Source organism: Danio aesculapii, chromosome 24 (assembly GCF_903798145.1).
Source record: "Danio aesculapii chromosome 24, fDanAes4.1, whole genome shotgun sequence".
NCBI lineage: Eukaryota > Metazoa > Chordata > Actinopteri > Cypriniformes > Danionidae > Danio > Danio aesculapii.
This window is the reverse complement of record NC_079458.1, coordinates 15,639,388-15,667,374: the sequence shown is the minus strand read 5'-3', so window position 1 is coordinate 15,667,374 and position 27,987 is coordinate 15,639,388. Positions and strand designations below refer to the sequence as shown.

The following is a 27,987-nucleotide window of genomic DNA, read 5'->3' as shown; positions in this document are numbered from 1 at the left end:
CGCGCTGTCGCTTTAAGAGAGAGATCAATCCTTGACTCTACCGAGGCTGAAGACGGATTACAGCCGCTGAGGAGCTAATTCTCTCTTTAAAATGACCATTTGATATGTGAGTAAATCGTTTTACACCGTCCTCTGTTTTGAACTGCGATTGAAGGTGAGGTTGTGGACGTTGGGGATTAGTGCAGGTACCTCTGCTTTGCGCTATCCATCATAATGACTGCATCACTACAGAGCCTGCGTGTGTTCGGGTTGGATAAAACCGGCAAATAATGCCTGCTTGATTGAACTTAACTGTCTATATATAGAAAGGTTACCTACGGTTGTTTGAATTAGCTTGTTATCGCTGTCCGACTCTGTGACTGAGTATAAAGAAGATGGTGGCGGTGTTTTAAAACCTAGCGTGCTACCTACCTAGGCGGCATTGATGGGCCTCAGCTCACTCCAGTCCTAACGTGCTTATGGTTTTATAAATGCTTTCCAGAGAAACTCAGTATGTTTTAATGTTTCATTTAAGACCGGTTCTGGTTTATATTAGCTAACTGTCTATTAATAATACTAGAAATATAATTCTATAGAAAAATATTAGACCAGGGCAGACGTCACGGCGTAAATTATATTCAATAAAATGTAATTCATTAATCATTCAGCCGCTAACAACAAACTGTTATACCTCCAGGTCAATATCCCTATTATAGGGGGTTGCCAAGTGCATAAATATGGTGTGGACAGAGATGTGTGATGGGGATTTAAGTAAAAAAAACACAGAACAGTGTAACATTAAATAAAATAAAAGTTTCCTAAAATATATATAAAATGTTTAAAAGTGATATAATTAGTGAATAATTTTTTTTCCAAATGAAAATTATTCTTTTTGCAAAAGAAATCTTAAAATTAAAAAAATATATACAAATATATATACACTCATCGGCCACTTTATTAGGTACACTTTACAAGTACCAGGTTGGACTCCTTTTGCCTTCAGAACTGCCTCAATCCTTTATAGCATAGATTCAACAAGGTACTGAAAAAATTCCTTTAGAGATTTTGGTCCATATTGAAATGATAGCATCACACAGTTGCTGCTGATATGTCGGCTGCACATCCATGATGTGAATCTCCCGTTCCATCACATCCCAAAGGTGCTCTGTTGGATTGAGAACTGGTGACTGTGGAGGCCATTTGAGTACAGTGAACTCATTGTCATGTTCAAGAAACCAGTCTGAGATGATTCGCACTTAATGACATGGCGCGTTATCCTGCTAGCAGTATCCATCAGAAGATGGATACACTGTGGTCATAAAGGGATGGACATGGTCAGCAACAATACTCAGGTAGGCTTTGGCAATGACATGATGCTCAATTGGTACTAATGGGCCCAAAGTGTGCCAAGAAAATAACCCCAACACCATTACACCACCACCATCAACCTGAACCATTGGTACAAGGCAGGTTTGGATACTGTATCTAATTGCATTTAATTATGCAAACATCATACATTATATTGCTGGACAAAAATATAAAAATTGTCAGCTCAAAACGGTCAAAAACTTTTTATTTATACTTATATATTATTTATGTCAATAACAATGATAAGCGCTGCACGGTTTTACTCTATACCGTTCTAAGAGCCAATCACACAGCAGAAATGTGCAATAATGGGAATCTAGAAGTGTTGATATTAGAGATTAGAGGATATGTTATGCCATTTAATGGACCCTCTGATTTTTGTGGCTTCAGTCATTGTTGCATACTCTTTTAAATCTGTAAACATAAACAACTTATATCAAAATATATATTGTTATCGTTCAATATGGAAGATAATTATCGAGATTGCATTTTTGCCTTATCGTTCAGCCTTAGTCTTGATAACTGATCATTTTCCACACATGCCCTAAATGTGCAAATATATATGCAGAAGTGTTTGCAACAAGGTTATAACGCTCACATCCATCCACAATGACTCATCTCCATTTATCCCAATCTGTTTTTCAGTTTGACGTTAACTAGCCAGAAGCAGCCGTGATTTGGCTCATATGTGCCTGTCATGGCCCTGTCAAACACTGGACCACCGGAGGACCATCCCTGACATCAGACGCCATTTAGTGGACATTTTCTGAAGCCCTCAGGAACAACCTAAAGCTTGGTAAGACAACTTTACCAGGAATGACTAGCTGGATGAATAAGCACGAATGGCTATAATTAGATTGCTAAACTACAAAAAAAGTCTTATATATATATATATCCCACAATATACTGAATTGTTTAAATGGGTCACAAAGTGTTAGGTTATTGTTTCTATATATGCTGTGTCTCGTCAACATTTTGTCAGGTGTACATTTGCACCTTGCCTCCCATATAGATGTCCTATATTAGAGTTTTCTTCATATCAGTGTGTTTCGGTTCTCCAGAAGGGACAGAGATGCCATGTGGCATGTGTGTTTGCTCCACTTAGTCATGCTCTAGTTGCTATCGTCATAGTTACGATGTGCTGCCATCACATTGGCAGGTGGTTTCTGATGGTTGTGGACGGTGTTTACAGAGAAAGCGTGGATAAATATGTTTATGTACGTCAGTGGACTGTTTTAGTTCCGAGTGCTCGGACAGCTCACACGGTTTCTGTCACATTTACTGGTGTGGGAGCCTGCATAATTCATCAGTGAATGGAGCAACATGGCCTGATTTACAGACCAGTTAGTGGATGTACATGGATGCACAGCAGAATCAATGATGGTTTGACATTCTGACATCATCAATCTATCAGTCTGCAGTATGTTAGTCTATAATTCTCTCATCAACCATCCATTCGTCTGTCTGTATCATTGTCTATCCTTCTATTTATCAGTCTCCAGTATACTAGTCTTTAAGTCTGTTCATCCATCCATCCATCCATCCATCCATCCATCCATCCATCCATCCATCCATCCATCCATCCATCCATCCATCCATCCATCCATCCATGAATCTATTGTATTTTAATCCATAAAATATCTATCTATCTATCTATCTATCTATCTATCTATCTATCTATCTATCTATCTATCTATCTATCTATCTATCTATCTATCTATCTATCTATCTATCTATCTATCTATCTATCTATCTATCTATCTATCTATCTATCTATCTATCTATCTATCTATCTATCTACACATTGGTGTATAAATCTGTCCATCCATCCATCCATCAAAGTAATTTTAATCTATAAGTATCCATCATCTGTCTAGCTATCTACACGTTAGTGAATAAGTCTGTCCATCTGTCTTTCCGTCCATCCATCCATCTATCCATCTATAAATGGTATTTTAATTTGTAAGTATCCATAAACTATCTAGCTATTTACACATTAGTGTATGAGTCTGTCCATCCATCCATCCAGCTGGAATACAGCTTGAAGGGCATCTGCAGGAAAAATATATTATGGAATAGTTGGTGGTTCATTCCACTGTGGCAACCCCTGAAATATCTGTAAAGACTAAGCCAAGTAAAATGAACATGCAAATAATCATACAAAAAGGCTGATCATGCCACAGTCATTCAGGGGACTGAAATTGCATCCCTGTATGTTGCTGGATGTGCACAGTTTGGGATTTTGTTGGCACAATATAAGCTACAGTAGAGATGGGAGAGATAAATAATAATCCCTCCCATCTCTACTGTAGCTTATATTTTTTTCTTTGAGTTTTTTTACTTGGGGCTAAGTGCTTCCAGAAAAGAAGAATTTTTATGTTTTGACCATAAACATAGCTTAGCTTTTGAGCTTGGAGTAAGGCAAAAATAAAAAATTATAAAAAATTATATATATTTTATAGCATATGTTTTCATTATTGATTGAGATTATAGGACGAGTGGGCTATAAAATAGATGTATTTATTTTTGAAGAAAACAGATGAAAAGTTTAAATCTGACTTCTCATTTCGTTAATTTCCTGTCAATGGCCACAAATAAAACCAGAAGGTCAATCTGATTAGTGCAATGTCATTGACATTGATATCAATCTAACGCTTACATTACATTGTGTGTGTGGTCCTGCTATTCCTCACATTGTGGGGACCAATAGTTTTTAACGTTGTGGGAACATTTCTTTGGTCCCCATAAGGAAAACAACTCATAAACAATACAGAGTTAATTATTTTAAATATGTAAAACTGCTGGTTTTCTGTTAGGCTTGGGGATAGAGAATAGAATATACAGTTTGTACTGTGTAAAAAATATTTAATCTATGTAAAGACATCATAAAAATTTTAAAACCAATGAGTGTGACTAGCACTTAAAGCACATTGCGTATTATACAGCAATACTGCTTTTAAGCATTGCATTTTGAGGTCTGCCGCACTCATACTGCAGCTCGCAGTGACTCAGCAAGAGAAAGAAAGATGCTGCTTCTGGAAAAAAAAAAAAAAAACGCGTATAATAGATGGAAATTCCTTACCGCTAACAAGCTGTGACTTTTTTATTCATTTGACTTAGACTGAGGATGGATGCTGACATGTTTGGATGACAGGACAGGACTGCAATTAACTGGATTGAAGGCACTGTTTGCACTGATTCGTTCATCCAGTAGGGCAGGAATAATCTTTCACACTAATTCTCTGGAGGCTGGGCAGAGGTTTTGCAACAGAAGACACAGTTTCACATGAGACTGCAACTATTGTTTTGGCGAGGAATCAGATTACACACTCCATTCTTGACTTCAGAAGAGAGCTTCTGATGGGAAGGAAGAAGAATCTGACAAATATATCTCGCAGATTAGAGGAGACGCTCCACAGTTTACTGTGAAAACAGGACACACCCCGAGGGAGTGCGTTTCACACACACTCCCTGAACGCATTGCTTTCCATGTAGAAATGGCGGCTCTCTCAGATTACCAACGGCACTATAATGTAAAAGACGAGGTAAAGGATGAGTGTTTTCTCTACACAGAAAATTCTGTATTTTGTCTTGCTTGCCTTATCTGAATATGTTGAGGAAAATAAGATTGTTTATGCTTTAAACAGTAAAGATGTGTTATGTTGTGTTATGTGTGTGTGCAGCCGGACATGCAGTCTGATGAAGGTACAGAGTGGCTCTTGGAGCTGCTCACAGATGTGCAGCTTCAGCAGTATTTCCAGCGTATCCGTGATGAGCTCAATGTCACACGTCTCTCACACTTTGACTATGTCAAAACCGAGGACCTCGAAAAGATTGGCATGGGCCGACCAGGTGAGCATGGCTAGCAAGTGCCTAAGAAGAATTTTTTTATGTAAATATTACTTTTTTTTTAATGAAATATAATTTTTTATGATTTTTTCAGCACAATTATTTCAGTTTTCATTTATTTATTTTGAATGCGCTCTATATAATATGTAATATAAAGTTCTGGAAAAATATCGATGATTTATATTCAGTTATCTGGAGTTGCTATTAATAATAGGAAATTATTAATATTATATATTATAATAATAATAATAATAATAATAATAATAATAATATCTTTAGAGTAATATGTTCATTTGTCTTTTATAAATTAATTTTAGAAACCACTGATGTGTTTAAAGTTTAAAGAATATTATTATAATATTCAAATAAATACTATTATTATTATTATTTAGAGGATTTATTGCAAAAAATGTAAATGGGTAATAAGAAAATATATTTTGTGACCATAAATGATGGAAGAAAAATAATTCAAATTTTACAAACACACTCACACACATACATTTAACCCTTGTGTGCTGTTCGTTATGTTTTTATCCACTCTGGGGTGATTTGGAGTCTTAACTTGGCCACATCCTTTTCTGTGTTTCAGCAAATGAAATGAATTTTGGTAACAAATCTTATTTTGACACATACAGTTGAAGTCAGAATTATTAGCCCCCCTGCTTATTTTTTCCCCAATTTCTGTTTAACAGAGAGAAGATTTTTTTTCAATACAGTTCTAAACATAATAGTTTTAATAACTCATTTCTAATAACTGATTTATTTTATCTTTGCCATGATGACAGTAAATAATATTTTACTAGACATTTTTCAAGACACTTTTATACAGATTAAAGTGACATTTAAAGGCTTAACTAGGTTAATTATGTTAACTAGGCAGGTTAGGGTAATTAGGCAAGTTATTGTATAATGATGGTTTGTTCTGTAGACTATCGAAAAAATATATATCTTAAAGGGGCTAATAATTTTGACCTTAAAATGTTTTTAAAAAAATTAAGAACTGCTTATATTTTAGCCAAAATAAAACAAATAAGACTTTCTCCAGAAGAAAAAAATATTATCAGACATACTGTGAAAATTTCCTTGCTCGGTTAAACATCATTTGGGAAATATTTAAAAAGAAAAAAAATCAAAGGGGGGCTAATAATTCTGATTTCAACTGTATTTTGGGAAAATGCTTTGAAAGTAAAAAAAATTAAACGATACACTCTGGGCAAATTTACATCCCGTTCGTTATGTTGGTGGCTGTTGACCTATTGACTTTCATTATAATGACATTTTTTGATTGCAAATCAATGACACCATATAAAAAGGGTTGCAATGTTTACCGGTAATAATCGTAATACTATGACTCCAAAATACTGGCGGTGCCACTGTAGTTTGTAAATATTAGTAATCGTCATTAACGGTCTATCTACAATACATAATGTTGCATGTGGAAAAGTCTCTAAAATCCTCACACGTTTGTGCAACAAACTGTTTCATTTTAATAGTCTGTGGAGCCCTTTAAAACTGTGTAGAATTCTTGCCTTTTAGGGTAGCCTATCCAGTAGTTCCAATCTGAATCAGTTCATTTCTGTTCCTGTCAATACACTCAAAAAATATTTTTTTACTTGTTCAAACTGCTTAATTAAAATGAGCTGAAACAACACAATTCTTAATATTTTGTTGGGACAACTTAATTTTTATGTGTTCAATTCACATAAATTTGTTAAAAGTCTCGATTTGTGTTGGGACAACATGAATGAATTGTGTGGAACCCTGCATTTTTTACAGTGTATGGTTTAGTTAGTAAGAACGACTCACAAAGTGAAATTTTGAATTATTTTGGATTCTTACCTGATGAGACTGAAAAAAAAAACAATAGAGGAAAAAGCCAAAATAGCAACAGGAAACGTAAAAAAAAAAAAAAAATTTGATCACTTCATGTAGCCTAATTTTCTTGGAATAAAGCTTTTTCCTGTAACAATTTTTTTGGTGTAATTTGTATCCTTATTTTAATGTGTTTTTTGCTGGTCAGTTATCCACAAAATAAACAAAAGGAGTGAATACATTGTAGGTGAAGTGACATGCAAATAATACTTTTTTCAATAATAAGGTAATTATGAATTTAATTCAAGTAGGCCTATTATAACATATAAAATAAAGTATTTCTGACAATTTTCTTTATTTCATAGATTTGAGTTATGAATTACAGTATTGCAATACTACTTGGTATCATGATGCTTCAGCTGGTATAGTATCGTTAATAGTATCGTGATTCGTGCAACCCTACATATAATCATGCATTCTTGATTGTTGGTGGTTTTCCCTGTTGGGAAAAATATATATACTAATTTTTACTGTCGATAAAAAAAAAAATAGTTCAAAAAAAGCTTTGTTTCTGGATAAAAATGATATGGTTATATTAAGTATAGTGTGTGTGTGTGTGTGTGTGTGTGTGTGTGTGTGTGTGTGTGTGTGTGTGTGTGTGTGTGTGTGTGTGTGTGTGTGTGTGTGTGTGTGTGTGTGTGTGCGAGTGTGAGAGAAACCTTGATACGTACCTTGATATGTTTGAGTAAATACAAAATATGTAGCTCCGCTCTCAGAACATAGTAAGTGTATTTACACACACACATGCACATACACACTATAATTTGATGTTTTACTCCATAGAACTCCATATAAAAGTTAGACACTTTTTTGTACAAGCCTATCTAAAGGGTTAATGCTGCCAACTAATGATCAAAAGTAAAAATGAAAAGTTTTACCTTTTCCCAACAGGGAAAACAGCAACAATTAAGAAAACATGATTATTTGGTGTCATGGTTTTGCCATCAAAAAATGTCATTGTAATGGAAGTCAATGGGGCAAAAACAGCCACAAACATAACGAAGGGGTAGTCAATTTGAACAGTACACAAGGGTTTTGGTTGTTTATGAGAATGTAAAATAGGCGTAATGTATTTTACACTGTAAACACTGCTCATTATATCCTCTTACCCAACCCTAAACTGAACCCTTACCAGAAACCTGTGACAAATCTTCAATGCCAAAAGACCCTAGTATATATCTCATTAAAGCATTTTGAATTATGAGGACACAGGGCATGTCCTTAACATTATAATACCTAGGTCATACTCGTGTCATTGCATAAATAATTATTTTCTAGAGCTGTAATATAATATTTCTAATTGATTTATTATATTATTTCAGGTCAAAGGCGGCTGTGGGAGGCAGTCAAAAGAAGAAGGGCAATGTGCAAACGGAAGTCGTGGATGAGCAAGGTATGGTACACATCCTGAAAAAGATGTCCTTTCAAGAAAGTGTCAAGAAAGCATTTGCATTAAAGTGATTCTTGAATCTGCAGTAAAGACGTGTTAGTCAAATAATAAAATGGGTTAACACATTTACATGACAAGGTGTATTGTCTAATTACTGAAGGGATAGTTCAAGCTTAAATTTTTGGATGAACGTTCTCTTTAGGTAAAGTATAGGTGGGTTAAGAACATGCATGTAAACACACTCTCTGTGACATGCATGGAAAGCTAAAGTCGTATATATTAGTCTATAGTCCAAATATACTTCATGATCAAACTATCATAACAGTGTCAATTTGCTGTTTTCCTCAGTTTTTATTTTAATACTGAGAGAAAAGTGTTCACAAAATATTTACATGTTCATCAAAACACCGCTTTCAGCATAGTTGATGGCATCTGGATGTTTATTATAATCAGTATATCAATGCAAAACAATTTCCAACTGAATTTAAGTTTCGTATTGATTATCAGTTTAAGGATACCGTATTTGGGTGTATAAGGATCTGGTGTATCTGTAAAGCAGAGGCAGGTGGAATCACCCTCAGCCGTAGTCTCTGTGTTTGGGTCAGCAGGTGTTCACCGGGAAGCGCCCTGACTCCGATTCCCAGACTCCAGAGGTTTTCCGTAGCTCGTCCCCTTCATCAGCTCCACCAGACGGCCAGCCGACAGATCTCACCTGCCTCATCAGCGAACGAGACCTCACCCTCTATGAAAAACTGGGTGACGGATCCTTCGGAGTGGTGAAGCGTGGAGAATGGCAGGCCCCCTCTGGAAGAGTGGTAAGAAGGAATGGAAATACACAGCAGTAGTAATGAGGATAGTAGGGATGTCAAAGATTTTAATCTGAGCCGCACTAGGAAAATATGCGATATGTGAGACTGTTGTTGAGTATTACGGTAATATTTTTTGTGATATAATATTTACCCTTAGAGAAATGCTATTTTTTTTAAATCCGTTTTATCTTTTGTTTATGTAAATGCATCCATCACAGTACTGGGTTGCGGCTGGAAGGGCATCCATTGTGTAAATCATATGCCAGAATAGTTGGTGGTTCATTCCGCTGTGGCGACCTCTGATAAATCAGAGGCTAAGCCGAAAGAAAATTAATTAAAATGTATCCATGTGAGGAACATAAAAACAGATCAAATGGGCTAATAACTAAATTACACAATCCTTTATTATGTTATGAACATTCAAGTGCTATCCTTTCACATTCTCCAGGTTTTCCTCGAAGTTCACATGAAATCAATATTAATAATGGAAGTCATTCTCTGATGATGTCACTTTGACAGTTTATGCCAAGATCAGACTGCATGATTTTAGCCCAATTTTGGCTCGCCTACAGGTTTTGAGATATAGCCGTCAAATGCCCGAAATCCCTGGCAAATCGGTGCTCATTCACATCAGTAACAATCACACAGTGGGAACTATCAAAGATGCAATCTGAGAGAATCGCAGATGGGTAGCAGACACCCGTGAGGTATTTGGCATGCTAAATATCTGGACTTGTCTGCGATTCAAAATCATGCCGTGTGAAATGTGTTCTGAGTGAAAATAACATTGGCGATTACCTACAGCCAATGACAGAGCAGCATCCACTAGTGTGGGTATCTGCAGGCCAGCGCGAGGTTGAGGGAGAAACTAAAAGGGCTTATTTTCAGTTAATTTGGACCCAAGAAATGGAGGGAAAAAAAAGTGGAAATTTGTTTGCGGACCGAGACAAAGTTGTCGACAATTTCTTTCTATTGTAAAGTCATGCAATGTGAATCCCCCAGGCGCCGATCCATCTTACAGTGTAAACACAGCAGCGACGAAACGCTACCCCAGTGTAAAAAAAACCTGGGACAGGACTACTTGAAAAATTGTGCAGTCTGAACTCGGCATTATGCGAAACATGCTAAGCCACGCCCCTCTACCCGTTATTCGCTGTGAGTAATTAAATGAAAAGAGAATTAAAAAATAAAGCCGCTCCCCTACTTCATATTCAGTTTCAGTTGGAAATACATCATCATACTGAAATAAATGTCTGCAGCAACTTCTGATTCACAGACTTTAATATGCACAGTATTCTACTGTCTGCTATTCGCTCATTTGGGCGCATAAATGGACCATTTTTAATGTGTACACTACAACATTGTTTCTCTTTTCTTACTATTTTTTTGTCTTGTTTGTAGTTCAAATGTCTAAAAATGATTAAACCAAAAAGCATTTTCTAGACACAAAATAAATGTTTTGTTATCAGAAACAGGTTGTCAAAAATAAAGGAGTTTGTCCTTAAAACAAACTAAGTAATCTGAAATGAAATAAGTAGTCATATTTCAAACCAAAAATAAGATTATTTTACTCACCCGATTGGAAGATTATTATTATATATTATTTTATATATTTTAAGGAAAACTCATCTAATATTTACATGTAGGGAACATGTAGCTTTATGATTATTTCACAAGTTTTGACATGTATTAGTGCTCTTTAGCTTGATCACGACACCAAGAGTCCATCCAATTCTCTGTATCTTCATTTATTTTTACATCAGACATCCACACGTGTCAATTTCGTCAGAGTCCACTCATTACAACTTGTTTATTCCAGTTTGACGAATTCTGACTCCAATCAAAAGCTTGTGCTCTCCAAATCCTGCACATCACACTAACACGTGTGCCACAAATCATGCATACACACATACGCAGTAGAAAAAGTAACTTGAACTAAAAGTATATAGACATACAAATCAACAAAGACATGTTATACAGTATGAAAAAATATATATATATATTATAATTACCTTGAACAATAAACTAGGAAATATGGCTCTTACACTGACTTAAGTATAAAATACTGTTTTGTTTTCAAAATTGTCTAGAAAATGATTCTTGATTTAACAATTTTAAGATATTTTAACTATAAACAAGACAAGAAAATCATTTTTGCTATCCTAAACGACCACATTAATCATTGCATTTGATCATTAAATGGTTCCATTAAATTATCCATCATTGATTCATGGAACTTGACATCTGTAATCCATTTACAAAATAAGGTAAAGCATAGTGTTTCTTCCTGTGCTGTAGCTGAGCGTGGCTGTGAAGTGCCTGAAGACAGACCTGTTGGACCAGGGTGAAGGTCTAGATGACTTCATACGAGAGGTCAATGCCATGCACTCCTTGAACCACCACAATCTCATCCGTCTGTATGGATGCGTTCTCACACACCCCATGAAGATGGTGAGGACCAAGTAGCACTAGAAGGCCATTCTGTGTCTTCAAAAACACATATGTTCTTTAACAACTTACTTTTATTTATTAGTAGTATTTTGATTGGTAATATTGACTGAATCTATTATGTTTAATGTAAAGTTTGAATAGTTTTATTTGTCTTTGTCACACTTGGGATGTTTTTATGTGTCTATATAGTTTCTGTTACTTTTATTTTAGGACATTTTTTGTGTAAATAACTGCATTTGATCAGTTCAAATGTTTGTAAAATGAGTGTAAGGATATTTATTTTCTCAGCTTTAGTAATGTTTTGTAATACTTTTCTCTGCATCACAGGGTCATGTGACATTGAATAATGGAGTAATGTCTACTAAACCTTTAGCTTATTTTTAATATGTATTAATATTTAAAATTGTAAAACTATTTCACAATACTATTGTATTATGTACAATATTAGTAATACAATATCACTGTTTTTACTATATTTTAGATAAATGCAGTCTTTGTGAGGATATCAGAATTTCTAGCATATTAATGTAGATGATTTCTGTTCCTTTCAAATCATTTAGTCTGTAATTTTTTGCATTTCAGGTGACAGAACTTGCTCCATTGGGTTCTCTGTTGGACCGCCTGAGGAAACGTCAGGGTCATATACTGATATCGGTGCTGTGCCACTACACTGTTCAGATTGCCTGTGGGATGGCATACCTGGAGTCTCGACGCTTCATTCACAGAGACTTGGCTGCACGCAACATCCTTTTAGCCTCCAACGACCTCATCAAGATCGGTGACTTCGGCCTGATGAGGGCCTTGCCTAAAAATGATGATCATTATGTAATGCAGGAGCATCACAAAGTCCCTTTTGCATGGTGAGAAGAGATATTTATCATTTATTCATTCATTTTCTTTTCAGCTTAGTCCCTTTATTAACCTGGGGTTGCCACAGTGGAATGAACCGCAACTTATCCAGCACATATTTTACACATTTTTTTTAACTTCCAGCTGCAACCCATCACCGGGAAACATCCACACACTCACGCTACGGTCAATTTTAGCATACCCAATTCACCTATACTACATGTCTTTGGACTTGTTGGGGAAACCGGAGCACCCGGAGGAAACCCACGCCAACACAGGGAGAACATGCAAACTCCACACAGAAATGCCAACTGACCCAGCCGAGGCTCGAACCAGCAACCTTCTTGCTGTGAGGCAAACATGCTACCCACTGCGCCACCGCATCGCCCAAGAAATATTTATCACTGTCTAATTTGTATTAATTCCCCTAAACTACTGTGTGTTGATATATGCTGTGGTCTATGCAGGTGTGCTCCAGAGAGCCTTAAGACTCGTACCTTCTCCCATGCCAGTGATACCTGGATGTTTGGAGTAACATTGTGGGAAATGTTCACTCACGGGCAGGAACCATGGGTTGGACTCAATGGTAGTCAGGTACATGCACATACAGTGCCTGATCTTAAACATATTTTTCTGTAATTAAAGTTGTGACATTTGTCCATGTGCTCTTCTGTATAGATTCTGCATAAGATCGATAGAGAGGGAGAAAGGCTTATCAAACCAGAGGACTGTCCTCAGGACATTTATAACGTCATGCTACAGTGCTGGTCACCTAAACCTGAGGACAGGCCAACATTTGTGTCCCTCAGGGACTTCCTTGTGGAGGTATGGTAGTGCTAATAATAACATCAGAGAGCAGTTATATTGATTAAAATGTCTTTGTATTAATAAATGTATTGCACATACACCAGACAGTCAAAATAATTATTGGATTTTAATTAATGTCTAATTTGCTTACAGACAATGCCAACAGATATGAGGGCACTGCAGGACTTTGATGAGCCAGACAAACTTAAAATTCATGCCAATGACATCATCACCATCATTGAGGGCAGGTAAGGACATTTTTTGTGTATATCAGGCGTGCCCATGTAATTAGTAGCCCCATTTTGCTGTTGTTTGCTGATTGGGTGTCACCAGTGTCTGTTCTGCTGCTGTAGCTTATCTGTTTCAAGGTTATATGTGCCGTATGTTCAGAGATGCTTTTCTACAGGCCTCACTTGTAACAAGTGGTTATTTGAGTTAATGTTGCCTTTCTATCAGCTCGAACCAGTTCATGACATCAACAAGACATTTTGCCCACATAACAGATGGCCACTGGATATTTTGTCTTCTTTGGACCATTTCTGTTAACACTAGAGTTGGCAGTACATGAAAATCCAACATAGGCTCATTCTGAAAACGTAGCCCTATTTACATTTCTGGAAATCGCGAATTATGTAGCCAGAAGTATGTATAGCTGCATTTCGTCTTTAAAACAAATGATATGGGGTGGTATGACGATGTTCCTTTTCCGCTGTTACCAGTTTGTCCAGTTAGTTCGCCATATACATCGGCGGACTTGAGATGCAGAAAGGAGTTGACCATGACGACAGGGTTCGAGTCTGGCAAAAAACAGTTCCAGAAAGTAAGAAAAAAACAGCAGCCAAAAATAAAATAAACAAGTAAATAACAGGGTGAGAATGTGGTAAAAATAAGGCGAGGACTTTTTTTTCTGAATTGCTTTTGAAAACGGTTGGTTGGGTTTAGAGAAGTGGGTGGACGGGTCATTCGGTGCTTTTGGGTCAGGTGATCGGTCTGTCAGTCAGTCATTCATTCAGTCGACCTAAAGGTGGATTTACACGAGAACAGCAGGCACGAATGGCACTCGCGAGAGAATTGTGATATCTCAGAAATCATACACAGCGGCTTCTGGTGGATTCGTGAAAACAAAAACTGCAAAAAAAACGTAGCTCCTGGGATGTATTTAGTGCTCTCCAGAAATGTATATAGCGGTACGTTTTCAGAATGAACCTGGGTTGTGATAATCAGAGTACTTCATTAGTTTTTGAAATACTCAAATACTGTCTGGCACCAACAACAATGATGTTCAGAGTCACTAAAATCACCTTTCGTCTCCTTTCTGAGGCTTGCTTTGATCTTCAGCAGATTTTCTTGCTCATGTCTATATGCTTAAATTCATTGAGTTGCTGCCATGTCATTGGCTGATTAGACATTTGTGTTAATGAGTTATGAGTGCCTTTATATGTAAGCGAGGGGGTATAAAAACAGAACAGCACAATCTATCAATCTTTACAACATGTCCTATAAATGTTTGCACTATTATTAAAGCCTATTTTCTGTTCTGCAGAGCAGAGAACTACTGGTGGAGGGGTCAGAACAGACAGACCATGAAGGTGGGACAGTTCCCCAGGAATGTAGTGACCTCTGTGGCTGGTCTGTCTGCTCAGGACATCAGCCGACCTCTCAAGCACAGCTTCATCCACACGGGCCATGGAGACACAGACCCACACCGTAGCTGGGGTGCCCCTGATAAGATTGATGAGTAAGATGCATTGATCATACACATATTTTGCTAGAAGGCCTAATGTATTTTTGTGGAAGAAGTGTATTGTTCTAAACCAATAGTTCTCCACAATTTTTTACTCTGTTGTCCTACACAACACAGTTGTCCGACACAACTCTGTATTCTAAGGCTGTCCATTGCAAAATAGGATATTTCTAGTATTCTAGAAATTATATATATATATATATATATATATATATATATATATATATATATATATATATATATATATATATATATGTATGTATGTATGTATGTATGTATGTATGTATGTATGTATGTATGTATGTATGTATGTATGTATGTATGTATGTATGTATGTATGTATCTATATATATATATATATATATATATAAATATGTAAATTATTTACCTCTTGTGCTTTGTGTGCAGTCTGTACCTTGGTAATCCCATGGATCCTCCAGATGTTCTTGGGATGGATTCAAAGACAGCCAAGCCCACTAAGCTACCAAACCGTGCTAAAAGTAAGCAAGTACTTGAAGTTTTTGAGCTGGACTTCTTCAGACACTCTTCTTCCGATTTATTCTGTTCTTCAAAGTCATTCTCTCTGTTACTATCTTTTATTTCTGATCTTTACCTACTTTAACGTTTACATCAGAACAACCTCCTCCTAGACCTCCTAAACCAGCAGTTCTTCTTAAGAGTAAGATCAGTTTCTATTCTTTTGTGAATCACTGCATGACAAGAACAATTTTCCTAAAATGTTGCCCAATGTCTTATTCACAGAACCATTTTATGACTCTGTACTGGATGATGATGATGACGATGATGATCTGATAGTGACAGGTGTGAAGAAGCTCTCACTTAAGACTCCTACATACCTGGGTTTACGCCTTCGCCCTTGGGAAAGCACTAGTCCGAGTGACCGCCTTTGTGAAGTCTCACTTATTGACTTTGGGGATGATAGTTTCAGCTCAACATCGCCCTCTCCTATTACCGAGATTCCCAATCCTAGCACAGCGAAACCACCATTGTCCTATGCCGCCTCCATCTTGGATATGGCACCACCCCAGAGCCCCAATCAAGCCTTGCCCAACCCCATGCACCCTACTCCAGTGGTGGACTGGGACATGCGGCCCCTGCCTCCTCTTCCGGCATATGATGAGGTGGCTGTTGAGTGTGCAGAGCAGGAAGACATGGAAGTGAGCTCCATAAATGCATCTGCAGCTCAGGAAGATGCTGTATATGAACAGACCCCGTCAGAAGAAGACATTAATACGGATGGTATACGGAACGTGGAGGACAACCTCTTTCTTCCATCAAAGCGTCCTGAGGAATCCCACTCGTTTTCACAATCAGCAGATATCTTCAAGGAACTGCAAAGGGAGGTGATGGTAAAGCTTCGGGTCCCTCCAAGTGGACGTTCTCTACCTTCTTCACCCCTCCCGACTCCTTCAGTTCTCACCCCACACCGTCAGATAATCCTTCCATCCTCTTATGAGGACAAGCCTCAGATCCCTCCAAGAATTCCTATTCCACCTATGCGGCCTTCAAAGAGGACAGGAATATATGGCAGCAGACTGTCAGTTTCCCTTGGAGACCATGAAGATGGGAGCCGTTGTCCACCTCAAATACCCCCACGGGATCATGCTCTATCTCAGCCCAATTCTCGGGCACCAAGTCCTATGGTGCCTCAAAGTGGCTCTCCTCAACAAAGATCCAGCCTGTGCTGTGTTGGATCATTGGGCTCCTGCTTGTCTCCATCGTCATATTCTTCGGCACCATCCAGCTCCTCCACTACATCTTCCACATCCACCACTACAAGTTCTCAATACGGATCTACTGAAGTGAGCCAAAATCCAGCCAAGAGTCCTTGCATCCTGCCAATCGTTTACGGTGGTGTAAAGGCCAGCAGCACTCATTACTACTTGCTACCCGAGAAACCGGCATACCTGGACAAGTATGAGAAGTTCTTTAATTCAGAGGGAAATGATGAGAAAAGGACTACAAATACGGCTACTGTGAGACCCATGGTTCAGCAGCAAGGCAACAAATCCAATGCTTCCCCCAGCCACACCAGTAACAGTGGGACCTCTAACAGTCTGGCTTGGCCAAGCAGCTCTCAAGCAGGTTCCTACAACCGTGTCACGCTGCAACAAGTGAGCAATCTGTTACCAGACACAAGGGATGGGTATTCATCATATTGTTTGCAGTATACAATTGAAACCACAACAAAAATGTATTACTTATCATAATAATTAGGATCAAAACTATAACTGGTCTGTGCAATGACCGAGTAAAGATTGATTTATACTTCTGCGGCAAGCGCACACGTATACTCCGGCACAGCCTTCGCATGGTCGCATAGCCCTTGCCGTGGCCGACGCTGACGTGCACCTCTCAAAAATTGTAACTACATGCCGCAACGATGCGTAGCGCAAGCTCTGTGATTGGTCAGCTTGGTAGCACTGACGAGAGTGGGCAGGACAGGGAGCCATGCGAACCCTTTGGAGCGAGCATTTACAAGTGTCAAGTCCTGTGAAGGAGCTCCAGGTGGAAAGTTTTGTGTTTACCTTATGGTTGAATTTGTAGCACGTCCGCCGGTCCCTGCCCTTAAAATGAGCGAGTTTGAGCCTCTTGTACATTATGGTAGAGTTCAGAAAAAACAAAATACCTGCGAAAAAAGGCAACACAGATGAACATAAAAACCTACTGCCAGCTAGCGATTTGGAAGTGTTATTGAAGAGCAACACAAACAGCATGCAGAAGTAAAAATACAGGGCAAGACGCAAGGCATGCGCCGTGGGTCACGGTGTTCACTCAACGCAGAAGTATACCAGGCTTTACTATTATTATAGTAGAACATGTGTGATAGTTTTGCGTGTTTGAGCCTGTTGACATAAAAGATATTTACTGGCATATTTTATACTAAATTCACTTCATAACACCTTTCCAATGTTTGAAATAATTTTTGTGACCAGACATGATTTAATATTACAGAATGAAGAAGAAACCATACTATTTCATAGTTTTTAATACAGTGATAAAGACTAGCATCGGCATTATACATCTTAATGCTTATTAAACACCCAGGATGACTTGAAGAACAAGTCTGATTCATTTATCCATTTCTGTAGTCCCGCAGTGATAGCTGACAGGACTGACATATATTCTTCACCAACATATTTGTGGAGATTAAGCGTGTCGGTGCCCTCTAGTGTCTAGTATGAATGAAATAACATTTCAATGTATTCTTTAGGTCTTGAATTCTGCCCACTGCCATGAAAAGTTTATTTCTAACCTGGTTCAGCACATCTGCTTGTTTATTTTATATGACCCTGAAAAGCTTAACCAGCTGCTTCAGTGAAAATGTAACAATTGTTTTAAAATATAAATATAAAAATGAAAATTAATACTTTGCTCCAAGGCATAGGTCTCAAACTCGATTCCTGGAGGGCCGCAGCTCTGCACAGTTCTGCTCTGACTCTAATCAAACACCGCTGATTCAACTAATCAAGGTGTTCAAGACTACTAGAGACTATTAAGCAGGTGTGAGTTGGACGTGGTTGGAGCTAAACTATGCAGAGCTGCAGCCCTCTAGCAATTCAGTTTGAGACCACTGCTCAAAAGATACAAGACTTGTTGTGTCTCTCAATTGATACACATGAATTGTCATCAACAAATCGCAAGAAATACCAGAAAATATTGTGATATAATTTAAGCCCATATTACCCATCCCTATCAGATATTCAAATTATTTGCCACTTAATGATGTCATAGTATTCTGAAATGGCTAATTGGTTGTTTTAGGTACAGGAAGCAGTACATGGGGTGACTGTAGAGGAGTGTCAAACAGCCTTGCAGGCACACAACTGGAATGCTCAGGAGGCGGTGAAGTATCTAAAGGTATTGGTGCATCATTGCAGACACAAAAAAGAGAGGCACTTGTGGATGATGAAACATATTTGAAATATTCACACACACACACAACTGTTTCCTGATATAGGTAGAGCAGTTATTCCGACTGGGTTTGAAGACTCGGCCTGAATGCATGGAAACTCTGCAGAGATGTGGCTGGAATCTGGAACAGGCTAGCACCCAAATGCTGGATTCCTATGGTCCATCCAGGCATAGGTACTAATTGATTGCAGAAAATAGGATAGTTGTGCCCAAAATCAAAATTCTTTCACCATTTTTTCAACCCTAGAGCAATGTGCAGTTTTTTTTCCATACCAGCATCTACCCATTCCCACTACATTTCTGTCCGGGACCGCCCACTGCCAATCGCCTTTCTCTCAGAGCTTTTGAAAAATATACACAAATACTTGGACTAAATATTCATTCAAGTAAACATCCAGAATAACAATGAGATGAAGGGCCCTATCATACACCCGGCGCAATGCGGCGCAAGGCGCATCGCAATAGTTATTTGCTAGTTTCAGCTTGATGCAAGTGTCGTTTTGACGTTTTGCACTACGCTGTTTAAATAGCAAATGCATTTGCACTCATATGTGCGCCCATAGGCGTTTTGGTCTAAAAAGGAGGTGTGTTAAGGCGCATTGCTGGCCCGTTGCTATTTTAAGGAACTAAAATAGACTGCACAATAGATCACTCCACAATAGACCTTTCCTGGGACAGCATGCCAAACCTATTATTATCAAACAATATCTAAGTGTGAACTCTTGAAATAGGCTATAAAAATAAATAAATAAATAAAATAAATAGAATTTTTCAAAAATCTCATTTTCTCATACAATAGGCTAACTTGCTTCACAGGACATTGCAAACTTTAAAATACATTATAGCCTACTAAAATAAATAAATCAATAAATTACAAAAAAAAGTAGGCAATTTTACAGACAAATGAATGTAATCACTGGACCTTGAATTGCTCACTTCATAGTAATGTGGACCAAAAGTAAATTGCTGACTGATCGGGGTCCCAGACTTGTGCGTCTTTTTTCCAAGATCGGCCCACACACACTGATGTCGCACAGGAATGCTCAAAATAAAACGCACACAAGTTTTTTACTCAATTTCTTTTGCACTACATATCCCACTGTTCCCCCCCCCCCTGGTCTCTGGGGCCCAGTTTTTAAAAATATTTAATTTGGATCAAATTGGTCCAGATTTGGAAATTTCATGTTTTGCTATCCTGGATTAACTGATCTATCTTACTATTATGACTATTATCACTGTGATCCAAATACCAAATTTCAGGATTACTAAATCCTATTTACCAGAGCCTTAATGGAAGCAACAGTTTAGCCTACTGGCTTAGCTAAGAACAACAGGTAGACAAAATGCCAGTGACCACAAACAGGCATTGTTTGTTTTAATGGTAAGAAACAGAAACACTGCAATCAACAAAGATTTTAAATTTTTCAGTTTGTTCTAATACAATACTGCTTTGATCTTATTTTGTTGTTTTTTACCATATCTCATTAAATGTGACATGCTTCAAATATGAAGGAATTTATACAGTATATCATCAGTAACCATTAGGTTTGTGATCATTCACTTAAAAATAAAACTTTTATTTTATTTTATTAGGTTTATTTGGTTGGTGGTTCATTCCGCTGTGGCGGCCCCAGATTAATTAAGGCACTAAGCTGAAAATAAAATGAATAAATGAATGAATGAATGAATGAATGAATGAATGAATGGTTTATTTAGTTAAAAAAATCACAACAAAATCCATCATTTTGATGGGATCAGAATAATCTTGTTTTTTTTTTTTTTTGATAAAATAGATCCCTATCTGAGTTCAAAGTTTTGAATAACCCAAAGGGCAGGTTTGATCCAAATCAAATTTAAGATTGGATTACATGGTCTGATCTAAATTTAAAAATCCCTCTGTTACTTTTGAAAAACCCATTTCCAAGATTTGATCCAATCTGTGATCCAAAATCCCATTGGATTACATTTTAAAAACTGGGCCCTGCAGAATTTTCTGACTGCCAACTCTCATTTGCAGCAAAGTTAAAGCCACTACTTCCAGCATGATTTGCGTTGGGTCCTCGGGAGCCCAAACCCAATGCAGCCCTCTACCTGGTTATTAAACCACACTGAACTGAGCTAAACTGAACTTAAACTCTGAAAACTGAACTACACTGTTTCAATTTACTATGATCTTCTATGTGAAGCTGCTTTGACACAATCTACATTGTAAAAGCGCTATACAAATAAAAGTGAATTGAAAAATACTAGGCATTCTAGGTCATATGTGCACAGATTTTTGCTCCTTCTGTAGAAATCTTGCCCTGGATTCAAAGCCTGTGCACTCTTTCCCCTTAGCAACACCCTGACCCAAATGTTTTTCCAAACCTGTGTTCATAATCTCACTGATATTTCTCTGATTTGTGTCAGGTTCTAGTGGCAGGAAGATTAAGAACCAAGCTGATCTCCATTCCACTGCAGCCAACGTACCGACTGTGGACCAGATATATAGTAGATATTTAGCAGGTCATTTGAATATTCATTGCTTTACTGCTTATAATCAATGCAACACAAATGCAAAACCTCACTTACTTGAAGTACAATAGTGTGAGCAGTGTGAACCGTGTACATCACTGATTCAAATGTGACTTCACAGCATTCAGCCTGGGAAATGTTTGTAGTTTATTTATTTAGTATATTTAATGCAGGGGCATAATGATGATCTGAATAGTGGTGACTAATCTGTGAATCTTATCAGCACAGCTAATGAATATTTATTAAGTGCAGTGTAATGGTTATTATTATTACGTATTTTACTTAAGGTAAATGCAGGGTATAATGTATAGAAACTTAAGCTTTTGAATGGATATATATAGAACGTTATGGTGCAGTCACATTTAGTGAATCTAACACAGATTTCACAATTGTGGTTCTCATAGTAAATGACCAGCAGAAAGTTATTTGGTGTGACAGTGGCTTCTGTGTGAGCTTTACTACATGCCTTGCTACACTACTGACCACACACAATGGACTTTTTGTATGTAAAATTTCACCAAATTGACTGCACCTTTTGCAAACATCTGCTAACACATTGACAATACTGCATGCAGATCACAGGCCTTGTTGTTGCTACTTTTACTTGCTTTTTAATAAGTTTATTCTTTTTAGACCATATTAAAAATGAGTTTGAGCCTCAGACAGCACAGTTCCACCCGCTTCGAATGTTATCACTTGATTGAATGGGCTTTATCAGTGGTTATCAGCTGATAGATATGGGTCAGTAGGGGCCTTCTGCGCCTACTGGTAGGGTCAGAAGGCGATTATCATCCATCCAAATGGTTAATCAGCTATAATAATAGAGAAAACTCCAGATCCAGATCTGTTTTTACATTTCTGTGATGGTGGGGTTTAGGGTTGGGGTAGAAATAAAATACTATTAATGGGAAATTTAATAAATAATATAAATAATTCTAAATAAATATAGTGATCTATAGCTGATTAACCATGTGGATGGATGATAATAGCCTTCTGAGACTACCAGTAGGCACAGAAGGCCCCTACTGACCCATATCTATCAGCTGATAACCACTGATAATGCCTATTCAATTGAGTGATAACATTCGAATCGGCTGACAGTTCACCCATAGTTCTTCTGTTACTGTGGTATCATCTATTTTAACTCACTTTAAACTTCCACACATATGAGAAACAGTGGTTGGTTACCTTCGCATGTCTGTCAGATCATCAGATAGTCTCGTCTTGGGCCATTTTCTTGAGTTTTCTCATGTCAGACATCGAGCTGCATGGGAATATATTCAAATAAAAAAGTTTTCATGTGCCATGATTACTGCAAACAACAAACATACTGTATAATTGCAAGTACAATATTAATGCATTTATTTTCTTGCTAGTTTTTGTTGTTTTGAGCTCTAAAGACATGTTGTTGCCTACTTATTTACATATTTAGCAGTTATGAGAATGGGACAAATTACTTTAAAGTAAGTAGAACGGGAACTCCGTTATGCATTTTGCGATTTTGCTCAGGTTCATTATTCCCAGAAACTGCATTTAGTCTCTGTGTGAGGATTATGGCAAGTTTGTATTAATGAAATATATGGAACAAAATCAACACCAAAAGTATTGAAATAAAAAACTTATAGCACTAACTGAAAAAAAAAACAGTACATTGAATTAACAACTGCTTGCATTTCAGTGACTTGAATTGCCAGGGTTTGTAATTTTAGGACCTGAAATTTAACAGCTGTTTATTTAAGCTGTGAATATTTCAATTCAAAACACGATTTCATACTTAAATTCAACACTTCATATCCAACTTCCAGATTTCACTTCCAAAATATTCAGTTCTGTTTAAAAACACGAAGTATAATATTCAAAAGGCAATTTTCAGTTCATTTTATTTCACACTTCCATAAATTCAGTGGCTCAAATTAGGCTGTTAAAATTCGACATTACATCCGGGAGCTGCAGGAAAAGCAATAGATTGCAGATAGCATGTCTCGATAGATTGCAGATTGCTTTTTACCAGCAGGTGGAGATGGACCAGTTTAAGATTTTTAATCCAGTAAATAGGTGAGGAAAAAAAGCTAATATCGGCACAAAAGTAGCATTTAATATTAATATCAGTCTTGGACTCTTGTAGCCCCACCGGTCCGAGCAGGGACGAACCTGTGATACCTGAATGGGAGACGCTCAACGAGGAGGCGAAAGATCACTGGATCCTCTATTGAGATCTGAGGAATAAGGTTTACGGGATCACCAGCAGGCTCTTATTACATTAGGGCAAATATGAATGCCCAAAACTTTAGCCTCTTTCACACATACAGACCTTTCCGGAATTTTCCGGAAAAGTCTGTATGTGTGAACAGGGTTTTTTTGAAAATACCGTTAAATTCGTTCCGGCAATTTTCAAGAAAGAGAAGTTGTAACATTACCGATAATTTGCCGGAATGCTGCTCTGTGTGAACGCAGAAGGAAGATTGCTGGAAAGAGCTCGTTCACAATTAGAACACACTGACGTGAGACGTCTACTCCAGCCAATCAGAACACTTAGACACATTCACATCCACGCTGTTTATGAAAATGAAAGCCTTTGGATATTTTTCCAAACACATTCAGCTGCTAGCTGTTAGTCAGAAACGTTTCTATGTTCCCTCTTAATGCCAACTGTGTAAAAAAAAGTTTAGAATAAAATGCTTATGATAAGCCGTTCTTTGTTTACCTTCAAGCTCTGCTTCCTTCAGTTGCATGACGAATGTGCACGTGAAGCAGCCGGTGAGCGCCAGCACACACATATTATGTACATCTCGACATGCGAAAGTGTTCCTCCATATGTTTTCATCAAAATTGTTCACAATACTTATCCATCCAGTTTGTAATGTAGTCAAATGTTTACAAATACAACCGCAGCCGTTTAGAGGTAATTTCTGGTTAAAGATGTCAGAATTTACTGGTATTTTGTAGTGGATGTGTGAATGGGCTTTTCTGGAAAAATTCCGTAACATCCTCGCCTGTGTGAACAGCGCTTTTTTGAAATAACCGGTAAAGTCGTTTCGGAAATTTTCCAGATATGTACCGGTATCACTGTATGAAAGGGGCTATTGTTTACACATAGGCCTACTCATAATCCTTTTATTAGCCTACTTATAATGTCCAAGACTGATATTAATATTAAATGCTACTTTTGTGCCGATATTAGCTTTTTTTCTTCACCTCTTTACTGGTTTAAAAATATTAAATTGGTCCATCTCCACTAGCTGGTGAAAAGCAATCTGCAATCTATCGAATCTGCTATCTGATTGCTGCAGCTCCCGGATGTAATGTCCAATTTTAACAGCCAAATTTGAGTGACTGAATTTATGAAAGCTAATTTTCGAACTGAAATAAAGTGAACTGAAAATTGCCTTTTGAATATTATACTTTGTGTTTTTTAAACGGAACTGAATATTTTGGAAGTGAAATCTGGAAGTTGGATATGAAGTGTTGAATTTAAGTATGAAATCGTGTTTTAAATTGAAATATTCACAGCTTAAATAAACTGTTAAATTTTAGGACCTAAAATTACAAACCCTGGCAATTCAAGTCACTAAAATGCAACCAGTTAATTCATTGTATTATTTTTCCGTTAGTGCTATTCGACAAGCTTTTCAATACTTTTGGCATTGATTTTGTTCCATAGAAATGATCGTGTGTTTTTTTTTTGTTTTTTTTTTGTATGTACATTTTTCTTCTGTCTGAACACGTCAACTGTAAATCACACATTTTGCATCGCACACAGATGTCTGGCTGAGCTAATTGAGGCTTCTGCACTGTGCTTGTGCGCTCTGTAATTTTCATCTGCCTTTTGTCCAGATGCTCAGTATTCTAGTTTATGTTGTTCCTGCACTGTTTTGTGTTCATGTCTATGCAATTGTTACTGCAGTTCAGTTTTTGGAATATAGCCTCTGTCAATGTTCGTCTCATGTACTGTACATCACAGCTTACTTTTTCTGAAATTCATGGCGGAATGCTGGGCTATGTGTAAAGCTTTATAAATGTGTACTGTATAAATATGTATCTGTATTTTTGTAATGAAATAAATATTTAAATCCGTTGTGATCAGGGATTAACTGAGTCTAGAGGCAGAGCTGCACCAAGGGGCCCACTGAGCCTGGATGTGGAGCTGCACAAGGGGGCCCGCTGAGCCCAATATCACAGATTCTTTAACCTGTATTCCTTCAATCCACCATTAGATGTCAGTGTTATGTTAAATTATGAAAGACTTTCAAATCTGAGTCATATTTGATATTCACAAGACTCTCTTAAATCATTAATTTATTCTCCATGACACTAATGAAATCATATTGTCCACCGAAACCCATTTCTGCCACAAGAAAAAAATAACTCATGATTATGATAAATCATAATTATAAAACTTGAAATTTGAGGGGGAAATTAGAATCTAATCTAATAAAAATTTGATTCAAAAGATTAAAAAAAAAATGTTAACCTCATAAACTTGCCATTGCTTTGATTGATGTTATATTTGTAACTTGGGATTATTTTGAATTTGACTATGGTGTAGCATGATGTTGATGTTATAAATTGATAAAATTACCTTTGTGGTCCCTTGTTCCACAATTTTGCAATCAAGCATAAAAACTGCGTGCTTGTTTTTATATTTTACTATTTTAAAAAATGTAACATAAAAGCAAGGCGGAAATAGTCAGCCTTCACGTTCTTCTGAGTAGGCCTAACTGATTTCGTGTGTTTTATTACTCCGCGTTGTCGGCAGCTTGTTTGGTGCCAAACGGATAGCTGCGTTTTATAGGTGAGTTTTTATTTATGTCTAAAAGCTCGGCAGTAGTCTAGTTAATAATAAAATAAAATATCGCTTGAATGAACCAGCCAATAAGGGTGATGATGAACCGAAGAAAAAATGTGTTTTATGAAAGTAAATTGTTTATGTAGAGAAGTTTTCTTATCTATGCCTAAAATGGGCTACATAGCTTCAGGGTTGTCGAGGACTATTTTTTTCTAAGCGGAAGCTTTTTATCTGTCTTTACCATAGACTGTAAAATGTGTTTAGATGTAGCAAATGAAGTTGCTGTTGTGATCTGATCAGTATTTTTATTCAGTTTTTTTTTTTTACCACACCATCGACTTTGTTTTTCTTAAATAAATAACCATTCAGTATTTTGTATGCTATACAAATGTTAATCATTATAGTTGGGTTAAAAGTTTCATGTTATCCATATGAGAAATTGATATTTAAAAATAAAAAAGCATACTTTCTAAGCCAGACCTGCATAGTTAATTAATTTAATATGCATATGTATGTTGATCACATTTGTTCCTAATTGACTTTAAAAAACCTTTCATATTAAACAATCATGTTTCATACACAATTCCACCAAGTTTTAAATTTCTCCATTTTTAAATTAGATTCTGTTAATAACTCGTTCCATTAAAGGCGTAGTTCACCCAGAAACGAAAATGTACTCCCTACTTACCACAGTCTATGCTAATTACCTACCCTCAAGTTTTTTTTAAGCTTTTATAAGTTTTTTTTTTATTCTGTTGAACAGAAAAGAACCTTTACAACAGATTAGCAAAGTTATAATTGCAACAGAAATGGGAATTAGGATATTTCCAGGCAGAATTAAAGGAACATTCCACTTTTTTGAAGATACAGTAAGTCCCCTAGAGTCAAACAGTAGAGTTTTACAATTTTTGAATCCAATGAAAATGCGAAGCTCTGGAATGTCTTTCAGACATTTGTGAGAGGATTCAAAATACTGTCAGGCAATGTGTAATAGGATTACGCTTGTTCCAACCATGGTACTGCAGCAAAGTTCCTAGATTAGTACACCGGAATGGGTGTATAGTTCCTAGCCATATAGACCTAGAAAATAGCAACATTTAATCATCATTGTCAATCAAGACTGTCTGTCTTAGTATACAATGTAACTACAGAAGTGTCAAGCTTTAAATAGGAAAATTATCAAAACTGTTTGCAAATTTTTGAGTGAGAAGCTAATGGTCTAACCCGTTTCAATGGTTTATGCTAAGCTAAGGTAAAAGTCCCCAACCCCCCACCATCAGCTGAGTACATTAGAAAATGGTAAAACTGTTTAACTCTAGGGGACTTGTAAAATGAGCCTCTTTTCAAAAAAAGTGGAGTGTTCCTTTAAACTGCTGCGGTTTGGGAAACAAGGTGAAGATAAGTTGACTCTTAGTAATTTATGAAGTCCAAATCCTGCACTGTAAGCAATTTATTTATATTGTACATAAATTAGAGGACTATTCAGTACACTTATTACTACAAAGCCTGAAGACATTTAGCTTAAATCTCCAAATAAATCAACCTGTCCATTTCACCTGGTAAAGGATAGTATTTATGTTAGTCAGTTACAGAATGTATACTGTGGTTAACGTAAATAATATATCTGTTCAGT

General features: G+C 37.0%; 1 protein-coding gene across 3 annotated transcripts; it reads left to right on the top strand.

Moving 5' to 3' along the window:
* Nucleotides 1-35: 35 nt before the first annotated feature.
* tnk2a (tyrosine kinase, non-receptor, 2a) lies at nt 36-22,423 on the top strand. 3 transcript variants are annotated; one of them, XM_056451189.1, is made up of 17 exons: nt 36-106; nt 1,993-2,143; nt 5,031-5,199; nt 8,391-8,461; nt 9,046-9,273; nt 11,566-11,718; nt 12,301-12,578; nt 13,035-13,161; nt 13,246-13,392; nt 13,528-13,622; nt 14,918-15,112; nt 15,527-15,618; nt 15,753-15,797; nt 15,881-17,253; nt 18,905-19,000; nt 19,101-19,228; nt 21,464-22,423. In XM_056451189.1, exons 3-17 carry the CDS (start codon nt 5,037-5,039, stop codon nt 21,468-21,470), a joined length of 3,198 nt encoding a protein of 1,065 aa, XP_056307164.1. In that variant the 5' UTR covers nt 36-106; nt 1,993-2,143; nt 5,031-5,036; the 3' UTR covers nt 21,471-22,423. The 3 variants fall into 3 exon arrangements, with proteins under 3 accessions (XP_056307164.1, XP_056307163.1, XP_056307162.1); XM_056451188.1 differs by lacking the exons at nt 36-106; nt 1,993-2,143 and adding an exon at nt 4,807-4,892 and having other exon boundaries at nt 9,067-9,273; XM_056451187.1 differs by lacking the exons at nt 36-106; nt 1,993-2,143 and adding an exon at nt 4,807-4,892.
* Nucleotides 22,424-27,987: the final 5,564 nt, after the last annotated feature.